Source organism: Pristiophorus japonicus, unplaced genomic scaffold, assembly GCF_044704955.1.
Source record: "Pristiophorus japonicus isolate sPriJap1 unplaced genomic scaffold, sPriJap1.hap1 HAP1_SCAFFOLD_348, whole genome shotgun sequence".
Lineage (NCBI taxonomy): Eukaryota > Metazoa > Chordata > Chondrichthyes > Pristiophoridae > Pristiophorus > Pristiophorus japonicus.
The window spans coordinates 347503-371454 of NW_027253303.1; the positions used below are offsets into that span (position 1 = coordinate 347503).

The 23952-nt window shown below is 46.5% G+C and overlaps 1 protein-coding gene across 1 annotated transcript; it reads right to left on the bottom strand.

The window, feature by feature from the left end:
• Positions 1–393: 393 nt before the first annotated feature.
• Positions 394–21391, bottom strand: LOC139250092 (uncharacterized). Its single transcript, XM_070872668.1, has 14 exons — positions 21345–21391; positions 20690–20810; positions 19708–19848; positions 17590–17731; positions 16423–16607; positions 11994–12119; positions 10881–11076; positions 9105–9257; positions 8432–8583; positions 7592–7678; positions 5662–5808; positions 4910–5107; positions 3902–4008; positions 394–2032 (listed from the first exon to the last, which is right to left on the bottom strand). The coding sequence occupies exons 1-14, from the start codon at positions 21389–21391 to the stop codon at positions 1837–1839; spliced, it is 1998 nt and encodes a 665-aa protein (XP_070728769.1). The 3' UTR covers positions 394–1836.
• Between the last annotated feature and the right edge of the window lie 2561 nt (positions 21392–23952).

A 23952-nucleotide genomic window follows, 5' to 3' on the forward strand; every position in this document is an offset into this window, starting at 1 on the left:
GGTACTTTTCAGAATGGCAGGCAGTGACTAGTGGGATACCGCAAGGTTCTGTGCTGGGGCCCCAGCTGTTTACATTGTACATTAATGATTTAGACGAGGGGATTAAATGTAGTATCTCCAAATTTGCGGATGACACTGAGTTGGGTGGCAGTATGAGCTGCGAGGAGGATGCTATGAGGCTGCAGAGTGACTTGGACAGGTTAGGTGAGTGGGCAAATGCATGGCAGATGAAGTATAATGTGGATAAATGTGAGGTTATCCACTTTGGTGGTAAAAACAGAGAGACAGACTATTATCTGAATGGTGACAGATTAGGAAAAGGGGAGGTGCAACGAGACCTGGGTGTCATGGTACATCAGTCATTGAAGGTTGGCATGCAGGTACAGCAGGCGGTTAAGAAAGCAAATGGCATGTCGGCCTTCATAGCGAGGGGATTTGAGTACAGGGGCAGGGAGGTGTTGCTACAGTTGTACAGGGCCTTGGTGAGGCCACACCTGGAGTATTGTGTACAGTTTTGGTCTCCTAACCTGAGGAAGGACATTCTTGCTATTGAGGAAGTGCAGCGAAGGTTCACCAGACTGATTCCCGGGAAGGCGGGACTGACCTATCAAGAAAGACTGGATCAACTGGGCTTGTATTCACTGGAGTTCAGAAGAATGAGAGGGGACCTCATAGAAACGTTTAAAATTCTGATGGGTTTAGACAGGTTGGATGCAGGAAGAATGTTCCCAATGTTGGGGAAGTCCAGAACCAGGGGTCACAGTCTAAGGATAAGGGGTAAGCCATTTAGGACTGAGATGAGGAGAAACTTCTTCACCCAGAGAGTGGTGAACCTGTGGAATTCTCTACCACAGAAAGTTGTTGAGGCCAATTCACTAAATATATTCAAAAAGGAGTTAGATGTAGTCCTTACTACTCGGGGGATCAAGGAGTATGGCGAGAAAGCAGGAATGGGGTACTTAAGTTGCATGTTCAGCCATGAACTCATTGAATGGCGGTGCATGCTAGAAGGGCCAAATGGCCTATTCCTGCACCTATTTTCTATGTTTCTATGTTTCTATGTTCCAGCGTGTCTGTGCCGACTCTTTGCAAGATCTGTCCAATTAGTCCCACTTTCCTGCTCTTTCCCCATAGCCCTACAACATTGTCCTTATGAATATATCATATTATTTTATACAGTGCGGTAATACAGCTATAGTACAGGAGCAAAGGGGGATGTATAAAAATAAGGAAGTCCTGCTACAACTGTACAGGGTATTGGTGAGGCCACACCTGGACTCCTGCATATAGTTTTGGTCTCCTTATTTAAGGAGGGGTATACTTGCATTGGAGGCAGTTCAGAGAAGGCTCACGAGGTTGAAGGGGTTGTCTTCTGAAGAAAGGTTGAAAAGATTGGGCCTATACTCATTGGAGTTTAGAAGAATGAGAGGAATTAGAAGAATTGAAATGTATAAGATTCTGAGGAGGCTTGACAGGGTAGATGCAGAGAGGATGTCTTCCCTCGTGGGGGAATCTAGAACTAGGGGGCATAGTTTCAGAATAAGGGGTCGCCCATTTAAAACGGAAATGGGGAGGAATTTCTTCTCTCAGAGGGTCGTGAATCTTTGAAATTCTCTACCCCAGAGAGCTGTGGAGACTGGGTCATTGAATATATTCAAGATGGAGCTAGACAGATTTTTGAACGATAAGGGAGTCAAGGGTGATGGGGAGCGGGCAGGGAAGTGGAGTTGCAGCCAAGATCAGAGCAGCCGTGATCTTATTAAATGGCGGAGCAGGCTCGAGGGGCTAAATGGCCGACTCCTGCTCCTATTTCTTATATACTTGCATTCAAGGAGTTCATTTTTTCCTGCTAGCTAATTCTGCTTCCAGTTCTTCAATCTCTTTTAAGAAGGCTCTCTTCTTTGATACAGACACAGTGCTCTCCTGTCCCTTCTGCTCTGACTCAAAGATTGCGGTGAGCTCCACGGTTATGTTATCCATCTTCTCTTCAATGTCCTCCAAATCCAGTTCTGATTTTGATTCGAAGCTAACTCTGTGTGAACAGATATAAAGTTAATTTTACAGCAGCAATGCATCTCATTTTTATCACCCATCCATGAAGCTAATCTTCTCTTGAGCCCTTATTATGTCACAGGATACCAATGCACACATTCTTAATGTGTCTGAAATAGCTTTATCCCTTACATTAGTTGAAAAGTAACCTTTTTTTAAAAGCAGTAATCACCTCCAATAAAATAACGGGGGCAGAATTTCTGACAAACACATACGTCATTTCATCTTAAAGTCGAATTTGCCGTTATAGAAACCCTCCCGATATGAAAGAAAGAAAGACTTGCATTTATATAGCATCTTTCTTGACCTCAGGACGTCTCAAAGCGCTTTACAGCCAATGAAGTACCTTTCAAGTATAGTCAGTGTTACAATCTAGTAAAAGCAGCAGCCAATTTGTGCACAGCAAGCTCCCACATACAGCAATGAGATAATCTGTTTTTAACCATGTTGGTCGAGGGATAAATATTGGCCAGGACACCCATGCTCTTCTTCGAAATAGTGGCCATAGGATCGGTTACGTCCACTTGAGAGAGAGCAGATGGAGCTTCGGTTTAACATCTCATCTAATGCAAATGAAAATCAGGCGGTGTCTATAGTAGGCAGCCAATCGCAATGCCAGTTTTACCCCCAGGCATCAAGGTAACCATTACCCCAGTGAAGCTAGTTTTCCACAAGGCAACCTGCGAGTGTTCAAATTATAACCTCATTGGATATCCTGAATTATAACACATTGAGAGACAGGAATACATTACTGGCTTTTTTTGCTAAAGATGCAATATGGTGTAATTCCACTGACGTTCCAATAAGACAGCATTTATCCTAGCCATGGACTGTGAACATCTATTGTAGCAAGTGGGAATGGGTAAAAGGAGCATTTAATGTCTTCAGGTTCTTTAAAGATTCGTTTCAGGCTCCCTCAATGGCTTATTAGGTATCACAATACGCTGTGATACAGGTGTATGTCACAATATACTGTGATACAGGGGTATACACAATACGCTGTGATACAGGTGTATGTCACAATATACTGTGATAGAGGGGTATACACAATATGCTGTGATACAGGTGTATGTCACAATATACTGTGATACAGGGGTATACACAATACGCTGTGATACAGGTGTATGTCACAATATGCTGTGATACAGGGGTATACACAATATGCTGTGATACAGGTGTATGTCACAATATGCTGTGATACAGGTGTATGTCACAATATACTGTGATACAGGGGTATACACAATACGCTGTGATACAGGTGTATGTCACAATATGCTGTGATACAGGTGTATGTCACAATATATTGTGATACAGGGGTATACACAATACGCTGTGATACTGGGGTATACACAATACGCTGTGATACAGGTGTATGTCACAATATGCTGTGATACAGGGGTATGTCACAATATACTGTGATACAGGGGTATACACAATACGCTGTGATACTGGGGTATACACAATACGCTGTGATACAGGGGTATACACAATACGCTGTGATACAGGTGTATGTCACAATATACTGTGATACAGGTATATGTCACAATACGCTGTGATACAGGTTTATGTCACAATATACTGTGATACAGGGGTATACACAATACGCTGTGATACTGGGGTATACATGGTACACTGTGATACAGGGGTATATCACAATATGCTGTGATACAAAAATATACCACAATGTTTTATGTTGACATTGTAACAAATGACGTACTTAAAGAATGTACCCTTAATAAAGAGTTGTTGACTTATCTTTACAGGTTAATCTTAATCATTGGACACTTTATGCAGGATGTATACAGCTTTAAAGCAACGGGACCTTAGTGTCAGTACAGTTACACCTTACCCATCGTTCTGCATTGCGCTCTGGCCCTGCAGACGTTCAGCTCGCTGGCCTTTCACTGGGGCCCCAGATATGTTGTCGTTCCTGGTTTCTTTGCTTTGCTGCAGGTGCTGAAAGAGACCATTTAGCAGATCACTTAAGAAAGATTCCCTCATAAGAGCATATTACTTTGGATCAGTGAAGAGTCTGCAGTATGGATCCAAATTGGGCCTCTTTGGATTAATTTACCAATATTTTTCAAGAAGCTTTAATCTGTAGGTTTTCTGCTGCCTGGCCATTTCCATTTACTTTATGAAGTCTCAGATTCTTGGAGACATCAGGAATTGTCCCTGAGATGTCCTCCCATTAGTGAACTGAGCACTGCCTTCACGTTAAGGAACTTGTTACGAGATGCCACCATGTTGTAATGGGACAGTTTCACTGGTATGAATATACATATTTAGCCCTCAATCAGCGGCACCAATTGCAGAGGAACTGGTCATTCATCGTATTGGAATGGGCGGAATGGCCTCCTTCTGTGCCATACATATCTATGATTCTATGAATTCTCTACCCCAGAGGGCTGTGGAGGCTCAGTCATTGAGTATATTCACGACAAAGATCGCTAGATGTTTAGATACTAAGGGAATTGAGGGATATGGGGATAGGGCAGGAAAGGGGAGTTGAGGTAGAAGATCAGCCATGATCTTATTGAATGGCGGAATAGGCTCCACGGGCCAAATAGCCTACTCTTGCTCCTATTTCTTACGTTCTTATTGCCGTTTGTAGTATCTTGCAAAATATCTGCCACCTTTGCTTCCTTAACAGTCACTGCATTTCAAAGTAATTCATCATATGCAAAGGGCATTGTGATGTTTCTGAGTGTTAAGGTGGCAAGCCTTTCATTCTTTGCACTGACTTCTTTAGATACTTGTGGAGCTCAGAATTGCTTTAAACCAAGGAAGTAGTCAAACTGTCATTGCACACTTGCCTTAAAACTATGTTCTGTTGAATTAACAACACAACTATTACCTCTGCAAGAAATGCCAAGACTTTTGGATCCTTTAGTTTAACGTCCAGTAAATCAGAAATTGCGTCAGTATAGGTTTCCGGGTAGAGTTCTTTTCGGAATAGGTTGTCCCACGTTAAAGCCCTCGGCTCATGTGCATGCAAGGCAGGAGGAATCCGGAGTCTGGTGAAGAACATGTCCTTGAACAAGGCCTTCAACGCCTGGGATTAGAGCACAACAACAACAACTTGTATTTATATAGCACCTTTTACACCGAGCTGCATAAGTAGAAATTAGGGCAGGTGACCAAAAGCTTGCTCAAAGAGATAAGTTTTAAGGAGCGTCTTGAAGGAGGAAAGAGAGGCAGAGAGGTTTAGGCAGGAAGTTCCAGAGCTTGGGACCTAGGCAACAGAAGGCACGGCCACCAATGGTTGAGTGATTATAATCAGGGATGCTCAAGAGGGCAGAATTAGAGGAGCGCAGACATCCCGGGGGGGTTGTGGGGCTGGAGGAGATTACAGAGATAGGGAGGGGCGAGGCCATGGAGAGATTTGAAAACAAGGATGAGAATTTTGCAATCGAGGCGTTGCTTAACCGCAAGCCAATGTAGGTCAGCGAGCACAGGGGATTTGATTGCGAGACAATAGGCATTTGATTTCAGATTTGACTGCTTAAGAAGAATGTATAAATCAATAAAGTGGCTACCTTTACTGCTCAATCCCTGTTTAGTCTGTGAGGAATTTAATTATGTCGCTACAAAACTGTACAACAGTACCTGGTGAAAGAGCTTGAGAAACTGAGGATTGGAGTCATCACTCAGCTCGTCTGCAGTGAGGTGAGCCAAGCAGTGGACTAGGAGGAGGCAGAAGTCGCCCACCGATGCCAATCGCTGTTGGCGAATATACAGCCTTTGCCGAGAATGCTGGAATAAAAAACTTTGAAAGTCACTGTAATGTATTTGCTTCATGGGTTCTTTGTTTAGGAATTCATAGCAACACATTGCTATTAAGAACTAGTTGGTTTATTAACAAAGGTTTAACAATCACACGACACATTACCAGTTCATCCACTAGGCTCACAACTGCATACCTCATCGTGGATGACCTAGTCCCAATGGACTGGGGTTTTATTGAGTCTTGTGAACATCACATGACTGGCTGAGCCACTCACAATGCAACAGCTCGACAACTATTTTGTTGTGAACAATTAAATTGTTAAATCAAGTGCCCCCTGATTAAAGGGATACACACACACACACACATACTCTAAACACTTTCAAACAAATGCCCCTTAGTTTTTTTGTGTTTTTGTGTTTTTGTGTTTTTTTTTGAAGGCACTAAAAACACAAATTATACAAGTGCCCCCTGGGTGGTGGGAGGGGGGGGCACTAAAACCGACAAACAGACAAATTAAACTTTAAACAATAATGATCAAATTAAAATGTGGTTGCCGAGGGTGATGATGCACTCCAGTCCCTCCGGCGCCCACCTCTCGCGGAAGACCGCGAGCGTACTGGTGGACACCGCGTGCTCTATCTCCAGGGACACCCTGGCTCAGATGGAACCGCGGAAGACAGGCAGGCAGTCGGGCTGAACGACCGCCTCGACCGCCCGCTGCCTAGACCGGCTGATGGCGCTCTTGGCCGTGCCCAGGAGCAGTCCTACAAGGAGGCCTTCTGACCTGCCCGCTCCCCTCTGCACAGGGTGCCCAAAGATCAGGAGCGTGGGACTGAAGTGTAACCAGAAATTGAGGAGCAGCCCCTTCAAATATTGGAAGAGGGGCTGCAACCTCACACATTCGATAAAAACATGGAACATGGACTCTTCCAGACCGCAGAAATTGCAGGCGTCTTGGGATCCCGTGAACTTATTTAAAAACGTATTGCATGGGACTGCTCCGTGCAACATCCTCCAGGTCAAGTCCCCAATAAATAGAGGGAGGACTCCCACAGCATACTCACAGGTACATACATTACAGTCACTTTATAACCTTTGAAGATACAATATGCTATCAAATGCAAAATTGCTTCCACTTTGTGTTGAACTGATGAAGAACAATGCTAAAGAATGGAACAGTTATTTTCGTTGTGCCCACACTGTCTAGCAAGCTCGGCCAATGAGATTGGAGCCACCAAATTTCGAATGAGTTGTCACATCAGGATGGAATGAAGACCGGATGCGTTCCATAATTAGTGGGCTTTGCCGGATTACTGCTAATGCAGTAAAGATACATTTCCCCTACATCTCTAGCCAGAGATGTGAAGCTTCATGACAAGGCCTTAGACAACGGGGACCATTTTCCGTACCTCGAGAGCCTACTGTCAACAAGGGCAGACATCGATAACGAAGTCCAACACCACCTTCAGTGTGAAAGTGCAGCCTTCAGTCGCCTAAGGAAGAGTGTTTAAAGACCAGGACCTCAAACCCGGCACCAAACTCATGGTCTACAGAGCAGTAGTGATACCCGTCCTCCTATATGCTTCAGAGGCAGAGTATGTACAGCCGCACCTCAAAGCACTGGAGAAGTACCACCTACGCTGCCTCCACAAGATCCTGCAAATCCATTGGCAGGATAGGCGCACCAACGTCAGTGTTGTCGCTCAGGCCAACATCCCCAGCATCGAAGCCTTGTCGGGGATGGGCGGAGGTTCTGCCCCTTGCCTGTTCAGTTGCTGGTAGAGAAATAAATTACCATGAGTTACATACCTGATAGAAGAAGGAATTGCGGAAAGCATTTCGTGTATAATTGTTAGTCGGCAAACTGGAGGCAAGAAGCAGATTGATCTCTGGAGCCTTTAAAGAAACGTGAAAATGTTACTGCTATATTTCGTGACATACAGTAACATCTAGAAAGAAAGACTTGCGTTTATATAGCGCCTTTCACGACTACCGGACCAAAGCGCTTCATAGCCAATGAAGTACTTTTGAAGTGTAATCACTGTTGTAATGTAGGAAACGCGGCAGCCAATTTGTGCACAGCAAGCTCCCACAAAGAGCAATGTGACAATGACCAGATAACTTGTTTTTAGTGATGCTGATTCAGGGATAAATATTGGCCAGGACACTGGGAAGTACTCCCCTACTCTTCTTTTATGTCCACTTGAGAGGGCAGACAGGGTCTCGGTTTAATCTCTCATCCAAAAGACAGCACCTTCAACAGTGCAGCACTCCCTCAGTACTGCACTGGGAGTGTCAGCCTGGATTTTTGTGCTCAACTCCCTGGAGTGGGACTTGAACCCACAACCTTCTGACTCAGAGGCGAGTGTGCTGCCCACTGAGCCACGTCTGATGCCAGAGGGCAATATTAGGGCAATATTAACAAATTTTTTGTCTCATAACACTCCTGCGAAGCACCTTGGGACGTTTCACTATTTTAAAGGCGCTATAAAATACAAATTGTTGTTGGTTAGCAAGTTTCCTAGTTTTGAGATCTTAGGAAAGAATGAGTTCAAGTAAAATAGAGGATGATGAATCTTAACTTTAAGACAGTGAGTGTGCAGGATTCAAATTATCCTTATTATCACTAAAGTCACAAGAAACTCTCACATTGATTGATCTCTTCACCAACTGAACCACGAAGATTCCAAAACGATAGACAACAAGTTCGGTCACAGAAATCTTCTCCACAGTCAACGGCACCAGATTTCCTTCACATGTCCACTGTGCGTCCATAATATCAATGTACGGTCTGCCTGTTTCTGAAACGACATGGTACCGCGTTTCAATTGACTGCCCCAAGAGAGTATCAGGCAAAAGGGTTTCTTTCACCAGAAATAACACAAGTTCAAGATCAGGATCAGCCTCAAATGAGTTTAAATTCGACACCATGTTTGGAAGGTTCTGTTCGAGAGCGAAGGTATCCTCTTCGAAACAGAAAACAAGTGGTTAAGCTTGATTTATAAATATGGCAAAATAAGTCCATATCTTTCGGTTATGTATAACCATACAAGTTATGATGATTAGTTGTTATGCTTACTTCTTCATTAAGGAGGGAGAAGTGTAATATATATAGCGCCACCTGTGGACTACTGTGGCACTGCAGCCAGTGCTGTTTACAACAGTAAAGAGGGAACAGGTCACCTGACTGGAGTTCCTGATGTTAGAAGCCATCTTTCAGCTTGTGTGTGCTTGTGAGTTGTACTGAAGATATAACATATTCCAGTTAAGTTCTACAGTTTCGCATTTGACTCTGGACTGATCAGTTATTGAGTGGCTGTACCTTGGAATTTGGCTTCGGGTTGACTTGCGTCCTGCTGATGGTCTTCGGCCTGTGACGGCTCTTCTGCCTCAGGATTGGCTCTCAGGTGTTCATTTATTTCCTGAAGGAGCTTGTAGAGTGGAGATTGTGCAAGCAGCTTGGCCCAGTCTTGCTCTGCAAGAAACACAAAGATCTACCATTAAAGTCAAAGTAACAGATGCTAAGTGGCTGTTAACAACAATAACTTACATTTGTATAGCACCTTTAACGTAGTGAAACGTCCCAAGGCGCTTCACAGGAGTATTATGAGACAAAAGAATCTAACACTGAGCCGCATAAGGAGAAATTAGGGCAGGTGACCAAAAGCTTGGTCAAAGAGGTAGGTTTTAAGGAGCGTCTTGAAAGAAAGAAAGAAAGATAGACTTGTATTTATATAGCGTCTTTCATGACCACCGGACGTCTCAAAGCGCTTTACAGCCAATGAAGTACTTTTAGAGTGTAGTCACTGTTGTAATGTGGGAAACACGGCAGCCAACTTGCGCACAGCAAGCTCCCACAAACAGCAATGTGATAATGACTAGATAATCTGGGTTTGTTATGTTGATTGAGGGCTAAATATTGGCCAGGACACCAGGAAGCCACTTGAGAGATGCAAAATTAGCATTATTGCAGTTCGGTCCCAATGGATATGTTTCTACAGTGAAGCTGATGAAATTCCATTGAACAAATTCACCATCAGAAAACTGAAATGATCAACAAATCTTAATTCTCTGTCATTGGTGTAATTAAGGCAAACAATATGGATTAGAGTTAGCAGATAATACCTGCATGATTAAAATGTAATAGTGTCAACAGATATTTTATTTTCCTTAGCAGTTCTGCTGAAAGATAAATTCACTGTGAGCATAATTGATATCACTTAAAGCAGGTGAAGGAGCAGTTTGTAACATAACTGCAATGGTACTGATGTTCTCGCGGTATTATACCACCTAGTAGAGGTCTTTAAAATAATGAAGCAGTTTGATAGTGTAGACGTAGAGAAAATGTTTCCAGTTGTGCAGGAATCCAAAATCAAGAGTCATAAATACAAGATAGTCACCACTACATCCAGTAAAGAATGCGGGAGAAACTTCTTTATCCAGAGAGTTGTTAGAATGTGGAACTTGCCACCACAGGGAGCAGTTGAGACGAATAGCAGAGATGCCTTTAAGGAGAAGGGAAATCAGTAGACGAGGGAGAAGGGAATAGTACGGTATGCAGTTAGGCTTAGATGAAATAGGGTGGGAGGAGGCTTGTGTGGAGCAGAAACACCTGTTGTTTGTGTTTGAGCTTGTGTTTGGAAGAGTCATTACGTTAAAGACACTGATGTATGTTGTAATTGTGCTTGACAAGCGTATTTTTTAAAAATTCCATTTTGCTCTCAGCACAAGACAGCACTAGTCAAGAAGCTAAACCTGTTCTCACTGATATCCAGTGAAGTTACAAACAAACTGAATTTAGACTTTCACATTGCGCATGGTGGCAATGAGTTAACAGCGCCCAGTTTGATGGTCTCGGTTGTGAGACTGGTACAAGATTGCTAGTATGGAGACTGGATGCGTCATGCTGGAATGGAGATGAACTCAACCATGGGTGAAGGTATATGCAGTAGGGCAATAGATGGGCACAGGATTGGTGGAGATGGAGAACCATATTGGCCAAAAGCACATATTCAAACCACCAGAGCATGTAACACTCAATTACTGAGGGTGTGGAGATGAAAAACCAATCGAAGCCCGAAATAAGTGCAATGGTTACCTTTGCGTGATACCAGATTCAGCGTGTCTGGCGATAGGATGATGTTCCTGTCGGCCTCCAGCAGGTTGATCAGCTGTTTGAGAAGAGGAAGCATCTTCCGGCTGGTAGAATCCGGAACCCCCTGAAAATGACCAGCCGCTGGGCTCCCCATCAACTGATAGTCTCCAAAACAGTAGAGGCCTCCAAAGAGAATACCCTAAAATGGAAAGTTACACAAGGTGTGAGCCACTATTTACCGTGTGTCAGCCGTGGCTCAGTGGGCAGCACACTCGCCCCAGAGCCAGAAGGTTGTGCGTTCAAGTCCCCACTCCAGGGTCTTGAGCACATAAATCCAGGCTGACACTTCCAGTGCGGTGCTGAGGGAGTGCTGCACTGTCGGAGGTGCCGTCTTTCGGATTAAATGTTAAATCGCGGCCCTGTCTGCTCTCTCAGGTGGACGTAAAAGATCCCGTGGCCCGGTGTTCTGGCTAATATTTATCCCTCAATCAACCTAAAATAAACAGACTATCTTGTCATTATCACATTGCTGTTTGAGGGAGCTTGCTGTGCGCAAATTGGCTGCCGCATTTCCCACATCGCAACAGTGACTACACTCCAAAAAGTACTTCATTGGCTGTAAAGCGTTTTGGGACTTTGAAAGCCGTGATATAAATACAAGTCTTTCTTTTTTTTAATGCTTGTTCTCCAGGGCAGTGAGGTTAGCTGGTGAGTTTGAATTATCTAGCCCTGGTTCACCTCCATACAACAACGAAGAAGCCTATCCCAATAATATATTACCTTGTAGTTGACTCGAGTAGAGTTAATACAGGAGGGTGAAAAGATAGTTTAGATTTAACTACTTAACACAGAAGGCGATGAATGCTTGGCATAGATTGTAAAGGGAGGCTGGGGGGGGTTAAGGTCAATAAATTCAAGTGAGGGCTGGTTGAATAACTGGAGAAATATTTGGTACTGCGTTGCTTTGAGGGTTTGAGAGTTATGATATCTCCTATACATTGGAACTGGCTAGATAGACCCCAATGGTCTTCCCCGGTTCTGTACATTGCGATATTCTGATGGATATTTCACTATCTGTCACAAACATCAGTGGTTGTTCCAATGGGCAGTGTTTACCTTGGCCTCCTCAGCACACAGCTCTGCCAGATCACGGAGATGCTCCAGTCTGATGTAGACCGTGTCAAGGCCGGTCCATCTGGTCATTATGTCTCTCTGAAACTCTTGAGTCAGAAGGGTTTTCACCTAGAAGAAGAGAGTGGCGGATCAAGGTATTCTGGACCAGGCTCCCTTGGGAGTAACGATTGTACGGGTGAGAATCAAGGGATAAGCTTTACTCAGTAAGAGGTACAAGCCTAATATGATAAACTTAGGTTTAATTCAGATTTGTGCGGGTTGATATGAACTGGGCCGGAAAAGGGAAAAGTAATTACCGTCAGCAAATCGAGTTTCACATCCTCACCGTGTTGAAACCAAGGGCCCAAGTTTCGAGCCGCACCTAGAACGGCGCAGCCCCGACCTGGACGCCCGTTTATCGCGCCACAAAGTGCGCCTAAAAAAAACTTCCGTATTCTCCGGCTCCCTGCTGGTCCTCTTGAGTTGGGCGCGGCGCAGCACGAGCTGTAGGGGGCGGAGCTAGGTCCCTGCGCTGAAAACAGTGCCGGGACCTCTGCACATGCGCGCTACAGTGGGCGCGCATGTGCAGCAGCTCCAGGCGCCCAAAACTGTGAGGGAGGGGCCCGAAGCACGCAGCCCCTAGCCCTGGCCGAATGGCCTCACTGGGGCTGCGTGAATAAGGCTGCCTCCCACGCCCAGCTCCTGTTTCCTCCCGACCCGACTCGACTCCCGCTTCCCCCCCCCTCCCACAGACCCGACCCGACCCCCCGGACTGGACCCGACCCGCGCTCCCCCCCCCGTCCTCAAACCTGACCTCCCTCTCCCTCCCTCCCCCCCCCCACCCCGACCTGAACCGACCTCCCTCCCACCACCCCCCCGACCCGACCCGCGCTCCCGACCCTGCCCCCCACCACCCGGACCGAACCCGACCCAACCTGACGTCCCTCATCCCGCCCCCGACACGAACTGACCCGACCTCCCTCTGACCCCCCCCCCCCGACCCGAACCAAAACGACCCGACCCGCGCTCCCTCCCTCCCCCCCCCCACCGAACCAACCCGACCTCCCTCCTCCCCCCTGCAACCCGACCCGCGCTCCCGATCCCAGACCCGACCCAACCCAACGCCACCTACCTGTAAATCTGGTGCTGGGGATGGGCCCTGCACGAAGTCTTGGGCCCGGCCGGGCCCGGCCCGTTCAGCCTCCCGCCCCCTTCTCCTCCCCCCCCCTTCTCCTTTCCCCCCATTCTCCTTCCCCCCTTTCCCCCCTCCTTCCCTCCACTTCTCCTTTCTCCCCCCTTCTCCTTTCTCTCCCCACCTTTCTCCTTTCTCCCCCCTTCTCCTTTCTCTCCCCACCCTTCTCCTTTCTCCCCCCCTTCTCCTTTCTCCCCCCCTTCTCCTTCCCCCTCTCCTTCTCCTCCTCCCCCCCTTTCCCCTTCCCCTTCTCCTCCTCCCCCCTTCCCCTTCTCCCCCTTCTCCTCCTCACCCCCCTCCCCTTCTCTCCCCCCTTCCCCTTCTCTCCCCCTCTCCTTTCTCCCCCCCTCTCCTCCCCTCCCCCTCCTTCCCCCCTTTCTCCTTTCTCCCCCCTTCTCATTTCTCTCCCTTTCTCCTTTCTCCCCCCTTCTCCTTCCCCCCCTTTTCCCTTCTCCTTCTCCTCCTCCCCCCCTTTCCCCTTCTCCTCCTCCCCCCCTTTCCCCTTCTCCTCCCCCCCTTCCCCTTTTCCTCCCCCCCTTCTCTCCCATCCCTCCCTCCCTCCCTCCCCTCTCCCTGCCCCCCCTCCCCTCGCTGTCGGAAACACAGACACAGACAGACAGAGAGATAGAGACACTGACAGAGACACACGGGGGGTGGGGGGGATCCCAGCACGCTGTTGGAGGGCTCCCGGTGCTGCAGTCAGTAAGTAGAAAATGTTTTATTTATTGATTAAAAAATTTTTTTATTTCTTATTAATTTTTTTTGATTGATTTATTGGTTGATTTATTGATGTTTTTATCATTTATTATTGATGATGGCTCTTTATTTGTAAAACTGAAGTGTTTAATGTTTGTAAACTTCCCTTTAAACCCTCCCCCCATTCCCTACGCCTGGTTTGTAACCTACGCCTGATTTTCTAAAGTGTAGACAAGGTTTTTTCGAGCGTACAAAAATCTTCACTTACTCCATTCTAAGTTAGTTTGGAGTAAGTTTTCACTGCCGAAACTTTGAAAACAGGCGCAAGTGGCCGGACACGCCCCCTTTTGAAAAAAAAATTCTGATCCAAAGTGAAACTGTTCTAACTGACTAGAACTGGAGCAAACTAAATGGCGAGAATTTGAATTTCTAAGATACTCCGTTCTACACCAGTTGCTCCAAAAAATCAGGAGCAACTGAAGCTGAAACTTGGGCCCCAAGTCTCGTAACATGGGGCCGAAATTCAATAAATGCTGGCACACCGATGAGTTTTTTTCCCTGATTTTATCGCAGGGATCCATGATGGTCAATTTTCAGGACTTTGAAAGGAAGGCAGGCTGCGGGGCTGAAGTTGGGTCGGACCGGGACTCCGCCACGGTCGATCAGTGGCGGAGTGGTGGTGACGTCACGGCGTGTGTGCGTCACCACGCTCTCTCCCCTCCGTTAAAGGGGAGAGAATCGGGAATTTTAGATCTTCGGCAACTGGGCCACCAGGGAGGGTTTCGGCCGGGCCAGCGGCCTGGCACCCAAGAGGGTGTGCCAGGCTGCCTGTTGGCGTCTCAGCCGAACCCGTGGGCACTACCTTGCTGGCCGATTGGGAAGTCGTCCAGCAAAAATAGTTACATGGTGGCCGCGGTAGTGGGCCCTCCCCTTTGAAGGGCTGCCGTGCTGCCGGGCCGCACACACTCCGGATAAGGTGCACCGGCACAGAAAGCTGTCGGGGGGCACCGTGCGGCAGGGCTACGATTTTCCGACCTGAATTTGGGTCGGTGGTATTTTTCAGGTGAGGGAGAGTGGCGGTGCGCGTTTCGAAGAGGCGTTTGCGGCAGTCATCAGCCCCGGGTGGAATCGGGTCCAGGCTGTAAAACCCCCCCCCCCCCCGACCTGAGATTGGGTCGGAGCGGCCATTTGATCACAAAGCTGCGGCCACGGGATTCCGCCGCATGGCCGCCACAAACGCGCAGTAACGGGTCTCTCTGAGACCCCGCATTTCGGCCCCCATCTCTCTCATTCGAACCCATTCTTTCCCAGGATTTGGAAACTGTGGAACTCCTTCCCTCCCTCAGGTTTTGGTTTTTTTTCCCCCTTCAATCTTTAAGGTGCAAACTCGAGCTTGGGGGTCACCCTAATCACTATTTCCTGATCTTTCTCATCTGTTGTGCTCATTATAGCCTTGGCGCTGCCCTGCATAATGGGCCCTGGTCCTTCACCTTGGTATTAGGAATCGTTGCTGTCGATTTTAACCTGGCGAACTCCGCACTGACAGGCCAGTCATGGCCTCAAAATGGAGTTGGTAACCATAGTGACCTGTAAATGCTGCCGATTGGCCAACGGTGCCTTCCACAGCAGCCGACTGTGTTTGTACTCTACGGCCTTATTTACAAAAGTTAAAATGCCATGTGCTTTTTTTAAAGCTTTATCGGCTTGTCCTCCCATTGTTAAAAAGATGTCTATCTCACAGAAAGCTACAGCACCGAAGGAGGCGGCTATTCAGCCCATCATGCCTGTCCCTCTTTGAAAGAGCTGTCCAATTACTTGCAATTCCCCTGCTCTTTCCCCATAGCCCTGCACACAAGAACATAAGAAATAGGAGCAGGAGTCGGCCATCCAGCCCCTTGAGCCTGCTCCGCCCATTCAATGAGATCATGGCTGATCTTCTACCTCAACTCCACTTTCCTGCACTATCCCCATGCCCCTTCATTCCCGTAACATCCAAAAATCTATCGATCTCTGTCTTGAACATAATCAACGACTGAGCCTCCACAGCCCTCTGGGGTAGAGAATTCCAAAGATTCACCACCCTCTGAGTGAAGAGATTTCTCCTCATCTCAGTCCTAAATGGCCGACCCCTTATCCTGAGACTGCGATTTAATTTAAATTCAGTAAATTAAATAAATCTGGAATTAAAAAGCTAGTATGAGTAATGGTGTCCACGAAACTACCGGATTGTCGGAAAAACCCATCTGGTTCACTAATGTCCTTTAGAGAAGGAAATCTGCCGCCCTTACCCGGGTCTGGCCGATATGTGACTCCAGACCCACAGCAATGTGGTTGACTCTTAACTGCCCTCCGAAATGGCCCAGCGAGACACTCAGTTGTAACAAACTGCCACACAGAAGACTGCAGCGGTTCAAGAAGGCGGCTCACCACCACCTTCTCGAGGACAATTAGGGATGGGCAATAAATGCCGGCCTTGCCAGCGACGCCCACATCCCATGAGCGAATAATTTTAAAAGTACACACTGTTTGATCAGTGTTGCTCACCTGCTGATACTTCAATTTAGAAACTTCTTCTGCCTCCCGATCAAGACCCTCCTGTAATTCCTGCAGCCGACCCTTCTGCCGAGTCTCATCCTGACGCATCTTTTGAATAAACTGTGTCACCTTTTCGAGGGATGTCTGAGCCACGGCTAAATACAGCAGCTCCTGCTCCGCCTCCTCCTTGTCCACTAGATGTTGAAGAACACGGGACAACATGCTTCAGATTAGCAACAAGACCGGTAGATGAACTAAACAATACTCAATACGATCCATGCAGAATATTGTAGCTATCCTGTGCTGTGCCTCAGAACCAACAGAGGAACATACTTCCTTTCTGTTCCAATGTAGAGATTCAGGCAGCACACTAAGATTCTCAGGGTTCTGAAGGCCAAGTTAGAATAGGTCGTGGGAAGTATTTCTTTACACAGAGTGACCAATACCTGAGACAAGTTGCCAACGAGGGTGGTTAAGGCCAGGATAGTGGATATATTTACAGCTGGATGCTGTAACGGGAAGATGGAAGTGTTATTACCCATAATCAAATAGGCCCAATGATCTCCATCTTTTGAAGCTACCTTGTAATCTCATTTCAAGACAGACCTCAGGAAGATTAGAAGGATTCACATTTTTCCCATGTTTTTTAAGAGAAAGATCTGATGAGGTTTCAGCCTCCCCTTTGCAGAATTACATTTACTGTGGCTCAGTGGGCAGCACACTCGCCTCTTAGTCAGACGGTTGTGGGTTCAAGTCCCACTCCAGAGACTTGAGCACAAAAATCTAGGCTGACACTCCAGTGTAGTGCTGAGGGAGTGCTGCACTGTCGGAGGTGCCATCTTTCTGATGAGACGTTAAACCGAGGCCCCGTCTGCTCTCTCAGGTGGACGTAAAAGATCCCATGGCACTATTTCGAAGAAGAGCAGGGGAGTTATCCCCGGTGTTCTGGCCAATATTTATCCCTCAACCAGCATCACTAAAAGAGATCAGAGTGTAAGTACAATGACACTAATAAGGCTGTGAAGGGTAGAGGTGGGAACATAATCAGAAATCCACAGGAAGTGTCGTTGGTGTCTCCGTGGTCTGGAAGCACCTCTGCTTGGGAAATGGAATGAATGTTGTGTGAGGAGGGATTGGTTGAACGCTGCATTTAGACTGCTGCGGACACTGGATTACCTCGAGAGACCAAAAGCACAACGTCAGTCGGCATCAAGGATGCAAAGTGTGACTCCTCGGTGTGCCTGCGGTGCGCTTCACTCTGGGCAGAGTCTTGCAACAACTCAATGGTATCTTCAATGGCCGTCACCTTCTCCTCAACCTAAGCAAAAGCAGGTACAAAGATTGAGACCAGCTACACAATCCACAGAGGAATAATCACCAAAACAGTGAGCAGAAGCAATAGAGCCACTGTGTTCTTCCCAAGAGCTCTGAAGAGGCAAAGGCTCAAGACTCATTTACATATATGAACTACTCTTGCAGAACCATAACAGAATAGCAAGTATTTGTAACAAGAGTGAAACTATTGCTAAGTAAGCGAGTTCTATCTTGTTAGCCCAATGGAATCGTTAAATGAGGAAAACTAAATCTATTGATGAGGCATAAGAACATAAGAAATAGGAGCAAGAGTAGGCCATTCAGCCCCTCGAGCCTGCTCCGCCATTCAATATCATGGCTGATCTTCTACCTCAACTCCACTTTCCTGCACTATCCCCATATCCCTTGATTCCCTTAATATCCAAAAATCTATCTATCTCCGTTTTGAATATACTCAACGACTGAGCCTCCACAGCCCTCTGGGGTAGAGAATTCCAAAGATTCACCATCCTCTGAGTGAAGAAATTTCCCCTCATCTCAATCTTAAATGGCCGACCCCTTATTCTGAGACTGTGACCCCTGGTTCTAGACTCCCCAGCCAGAGGAAACATCCTTCCTTAAGTCACGTAAATTGTCCTTAACTGTTGTACAATCATGCAATGCAGAAGTGCGAGGATTTTCTCGTAGAGGGAGTGAGATAAATATATAACAAGTGTCAGTTTGTAATGAGTAATTGGGTTTGGAAAGGCCCAATATAGTGAGCTCAGAACTGTTAGCACAGGTCTGAATCCCCAACCAATCTTCATAGAAACATAGAAAATAGGTGCAGGAGTAGGCCATTCGGCCATTCGAGCCTGCACCGCCATTCAATGACTTCATGGCTGAACATGCAACTTCAGTACCTCATTCCTGCTTTCTCGCCATACCCCTTGATCCTCCTAGTAGTAAGGACTACATCTAACTCCTTTTTGAATATATTTAGTGAATTGGCCTCAACAACTTTCTGTGGTAGAGAATTCCACAGGTTCACCACTCTCTGGGTGAAGAAGTTTCTCCTCATCTCGGTCCTAAATGGCTTACCCCTTATCCTTAGACTGTGACCCCTGGTTCTGGACTTCCCCAACATTGGGAACATTCTTCCTGCATCTAACTGTCTAAACCCGTCAGAATTTTAAACGTTTCTATGAGATCCCCTCTCATTCTTCTGAACTCCAGTGAATACAAGCCCAGTTGATTCAATCTTTCTTAATATGTCAGTCCCGCCATCCCGGGAATCAGCCTGGTGAACCTTCGCTAGCAAGAATGTCCTTCCTCAAGTTAGGAGACCAAAACTGTACACAATACTCCAGGTGTGGCCTCACCAAGGCCCTGTACAACTGTAGTAACACCTCCCTGCCCCATACTCAAATCCCCTCGCTATGAAGGCCAACATGCCATTTGCTTTCTTAACCGCCTGCTGTACCTGCATGCCAACCTTCAATGACTGATGTACCATGACACCCAGGTCTCGTTGCACCTCCCCTTTTCCTAATCTGTCACCATTCAGATAATAGTCTGTCTCTCTGTTTTTACCACCAAAGTGGATAACCTCACATTTATCCACATTATACTTCATCTGCCATGCATTTGCCCACTCACCTAACCTATCCAAGTCACTCTGCAGCCTCATAGCATCCTCCTCGCAGCTCACACTGCCATCCAACTTACTGTCATCCGCAAATTTGGAGATACTACATTTAATCCCTCGTCCAACTCATTAATGTACAATGTAAACAGCTGGGGCCCCAGCATAGAACCTTGCGGTACCCCACTAGTCACTGCCTGCCATTCTGAAAAGTACCCATCAGATGTGGTTATAAGTACGAACTTTCAAGTGTATGTTTAAGTGCTGTTGCTAGTACTGTACACTGAATAAACCCATGGCAATGGATTTCAACTTTGAAGCGGGTTATTGAAGACCTTACGCTGACAATACTCTACCTTTTCGAATTTGCACCCAGCTTTGGTGTCAAATACCTCCTGCAGCAAACCCTTCAAAGCCATGAAAAGAGCTCCCTCCTTCTGTCGCTGAAGATGCCAATGAGCACGTCTACAACGGCGTTCCTCTTCGAGGACGTCGAGCTGAGCAGAAACACGGATATATCCATCAACTCGGAGCACTGAGTGTTCGTGCAGAATTTAAATTGTGAATCTTTTTGGGAGCGAGTGGGATACACCCGGTGCTTTCACCTCTGCAGCCTGGTTTTTAAACCCAGCAACAACAAAAACTTGTAGTTATATAGCGCCTTTAACATGTCCCAAGGCGCTTCACAGGACAAAACAAATACATGTGACACCGAGCCATATAAGAAGAAATCACGGCAGATGAGTGAAATCTTGTTCAGAGAGGTAGGTTTTAAGGAGCGTCTTAAAGGAGGAAAGAGAGGTAGAGAGGCGGAGCGGTTTAGGCAGGGAGTTCCAGAGCTTGGGGCCCAGGCAACAGAAGATACGGCCACCGATGGTTGAGCGATTATAATCAGGGATCTCAAGAGGGCAGAATTTGAGGAGCGCAGACATCTCGGGGGGTTGTGAGGCTGGAGGAGATTACAGAGATAGGGAGGGGCGAGGCCATGGAGGGATTTGTAAACAAGGATGAGAATTTTGAAATCGAGGCGTGATTGAAAGCAGTTCTCTGTATTTTGGCTGTGAAGATCTGACGTGGAATGCGTTTGTTAAATCTCAATCCAGTTGCCCCTAATTTGGCACTAATTGCCGATCTCACTCAGAGAGGCTGCAGGATGGCTTGTATGGGAAATGGAAAAATGTTATGTTGCAGCAGTAGGGGGAGCTCTTCTGAGGCAGGGCTGAGGCACATTATTGGTGCAGAATACATAGGAGCAGGAGTCGGCCAGTTAGCCCCTCGAGCCTGCTCCACGATTCAATTAGATCATGGTGGATCCGTATCTCAACTCCATTTACCCACCTTTTCTCCATATCCCTTGACAGCTTTGCAAAACATAACTCTGCCGATCTCAGTTTTGAAAATTGCAATTGTCCCGGCATCCACAGCTTTTTGGGATAGAGTGTTCCAGATTCCCACTACCCTTTGTGTGGAAAAAGTGATTTCACTCCTAATTGGCCTGGCTCTAATTTAAAGACGATGGGGTTGAAATTGGTTATGGCCGTTTTTGAGGCGGTATCGCCGCCTGGGTGCTAATTTTACTGCCGGGCGTTAGGCGCCAAATTGAGTTTTGACGTCCAAAGATGAGAGAGCAGCGCTAAACGGTGGCGTTGCACGCTCACCCTTGGACGCCAGCGGACCGGGAGCTCAGGAGGCCGACCGAATTTTGCAACGGGAGGCTGCCGACATGTTGGTTGAAAAACAGGAAGAAAAAAAAAACTAACATTTCTCCAACCCAAACACACACACAATTCCCCACTGTTACAAATAATGAAAACATACAGAAATAAATAAAGAAAACAACTTACCTTGCTCTCTGGGCGATTCCGCCCGAGTTCCGCTATGTTGACACCACTTTTTTCAGGCTGCTGATGAGACTAAATATCGCGGGAGCGGCCACAAGGGGGCGCTACACGCTGGATGACCACGCGGGTGGCGTTAGAGGGCGCAGCGTTACCTCTGGGCGCCGCTACCAAAGACCCAACTGAACTTCTCCGGAGCCATGGACGCCGCTTACCGCCTGACCGTCAACCTTTGCGCCTGTTAGCCGCCCATTGCCAGCGGTAACGGGCGGTGTTATCAAGGGAATTTTGGCTCATTTGTTTCCTTATTCTGATTTCCCCCACCAAAGGAAATAGTTTCTCTGCATGGACCCCATCGAATCCCTTTATCACACCTCGATTAGATCACCCAACCTGGAGCTTTATACAACATCTAACCTGATAAAGTGTTTGTTACCGACACAGGAGAGTCCAAGATGGAAATGACTCCACTCACTTGAGCATGAAATTCATATAAAGTACATTAGAAAATGTTCTTTCGTATAAAAAAAGGTATCTTTAGTCACTTTGTCATCCTCACAGCACGAACACACTAGTGCATGCCTTTCTTGGTAGTGAGTAACGGTAATGTAGGAATGGCTATACATGGAAATCTATGACCACACTCCAGTGGGGAGTTTCCAACCCGTGTTCCCTGCCTATGTGGCACCTCCCTGGGAGCAGGGGATCACCCCTGGAATCCAATGCTTTTGTAAGAAATGTTTTGTCTAATGGGGAAGTTAATAAGAGATCCTATTGGAATTTTAATGGCGTCCCCCTTTCAACCCCCCCCCAGTATATTACCATTTCCACAGCTGGTTTTCGTCTTGTAGAACCTCCTGGTGACTGTGTAACAGGCACCACAATCCTTGTTTGTGGATCTATACGAGCACCCACAACTGAGCCACTTTCACCAGTGATGGGGTCGATACCTCTGGTGCCAAGAGTGATCGGTATCAGTCCTAGAAAACAGGAAAAACACGAGCCACTCAAACAATTAGGGAACAAATGAAATGCGTTCTATATTTAGTTCAAAATTCAAAAATCAAGCTGAAGACCCAAAGCCACATTGCAGACGACCACGTCAAGGCTGAAAATAATTAGAAGGAAACACAAGATCAGTCAAGAACTACAACAACAACTTGTATTTATATAGCTTCCGGGGATGAGGTGGTTGACTTATGAGGAAAGGTTGAATAGGTTGGGCCTCTACTCATTGGAATTCAGAAGAATGAGAGGTGATCTTATCGAAACGTATAAGATTATGAGGGGGCTCGACAAGGTGGATGCAGAGAGGATGCTTCCACTGATGGGGGAGACTAGAACTAGAGGGCATGATCTTAGAATAAGGGGCCGCCCATTTAAAATTGAGATGAGGAGAAATTTAATCTCTCAGAGGGTTGTAAATCTGTGGAATTCGCTGCCTCAGAGAGCTGTGGAAGCTGGGACATTGAATAAATTTAAGACAGAAATAGACAATTTCTTAAACGATAAGAGGATAAGGGGTTATGGGGAGTGGGCGGGGAAGTGGAGCCGAGTCCATGATCGGATCAGCCATGATCTTATTAAATGGCGGAGCAGGCTGGAGGGGCCGTATGGCCTATTCCTGCTCCTATTTCTTATGTTCTTATGTTCTTAACATAGTAAAATGACCCACGGCACTTCACAGCTGTTTTATGAGATTTAAAAAATTTGACACCAAGGCACACGAGGAGAAATTAGGGGCAGGTGATCAAAAGCTTGGTTAAAGAGGTAGGTTTTAAGGAGTGTCTTAAAAGAGGAAAGAGAGGGAGAGAGGCGGAGAGGTTTAGGCAGAGAATTCCAGAGCTTGGGACCTAGACAACAGAAGGCACGGGCCACCAATGGTTGAGCGATTATAATCAACGATGCTCAAGAGGGCAGAATTAGAGTAGTACAGACATCTCTGGGGGTTGTGAGGCTGGAGGAGATTATACGGGACACCAAACTTCAGTTTTAAAAGTCTGTAGATTATAGGAGAAAGAGAAGTTTGAGGGAATGAAGATCTCTATCATTTTGCGGTGTTGGGAACGAATAAGTTAGAAGTGGAGATGTCATGGTGTCTCGATTGCAATTCAACGAGGGGGAAGAGGGTGTAGGGTGGTGTATTTGAAGTTTAAGAAGAAGAAGTGGGGAGAGTTCAGAGAGGTGCAATAGAAACGCAAGTTGTTGAGGAATAACTTTAGTAGCATTGATAAAATAGAAAAAGACAAGATTTATGGATTGAAGGCAAGAGGTAAGAATGGGATCAGCCTATCAGATAACAAGCTATTCTCTTGTGTATGAGTATAAGAGGAATGCTCGTTGAGCTTTCCAGATGTGGGAGGTGTAATGTATTTGCTTCATAGGTTCTTTGCTTAAGCATTCATAGCAACACATTGCCATTAAGAACAAATTGGTTTATTAGCAAAGGTTTAACAATCACAACCACCTGCCTCATCGTGGATCCCCCGAACCCAACTGGCTGGGCTTTTATTGAGTCTTGTGAACATCACGTGACTGGCTAAGCCACTCCCAACTCAACAGCTCTGCAACTATTTTGTTGTTGATCTGTAAATCAAGTGCCCCCTGATTAAAGGGGGCCACTAAAACCGACACATTAAACAAATTAAACTTTGGACAGTAAACTTAAATCAAATTAAAATTTGGTTGCCAGGGTGATGATGCACTCCAGTCCCTCCGGCGCCCACCTCTCGCAGAAGGCCGCAAGCGTACCGGTGGACACCG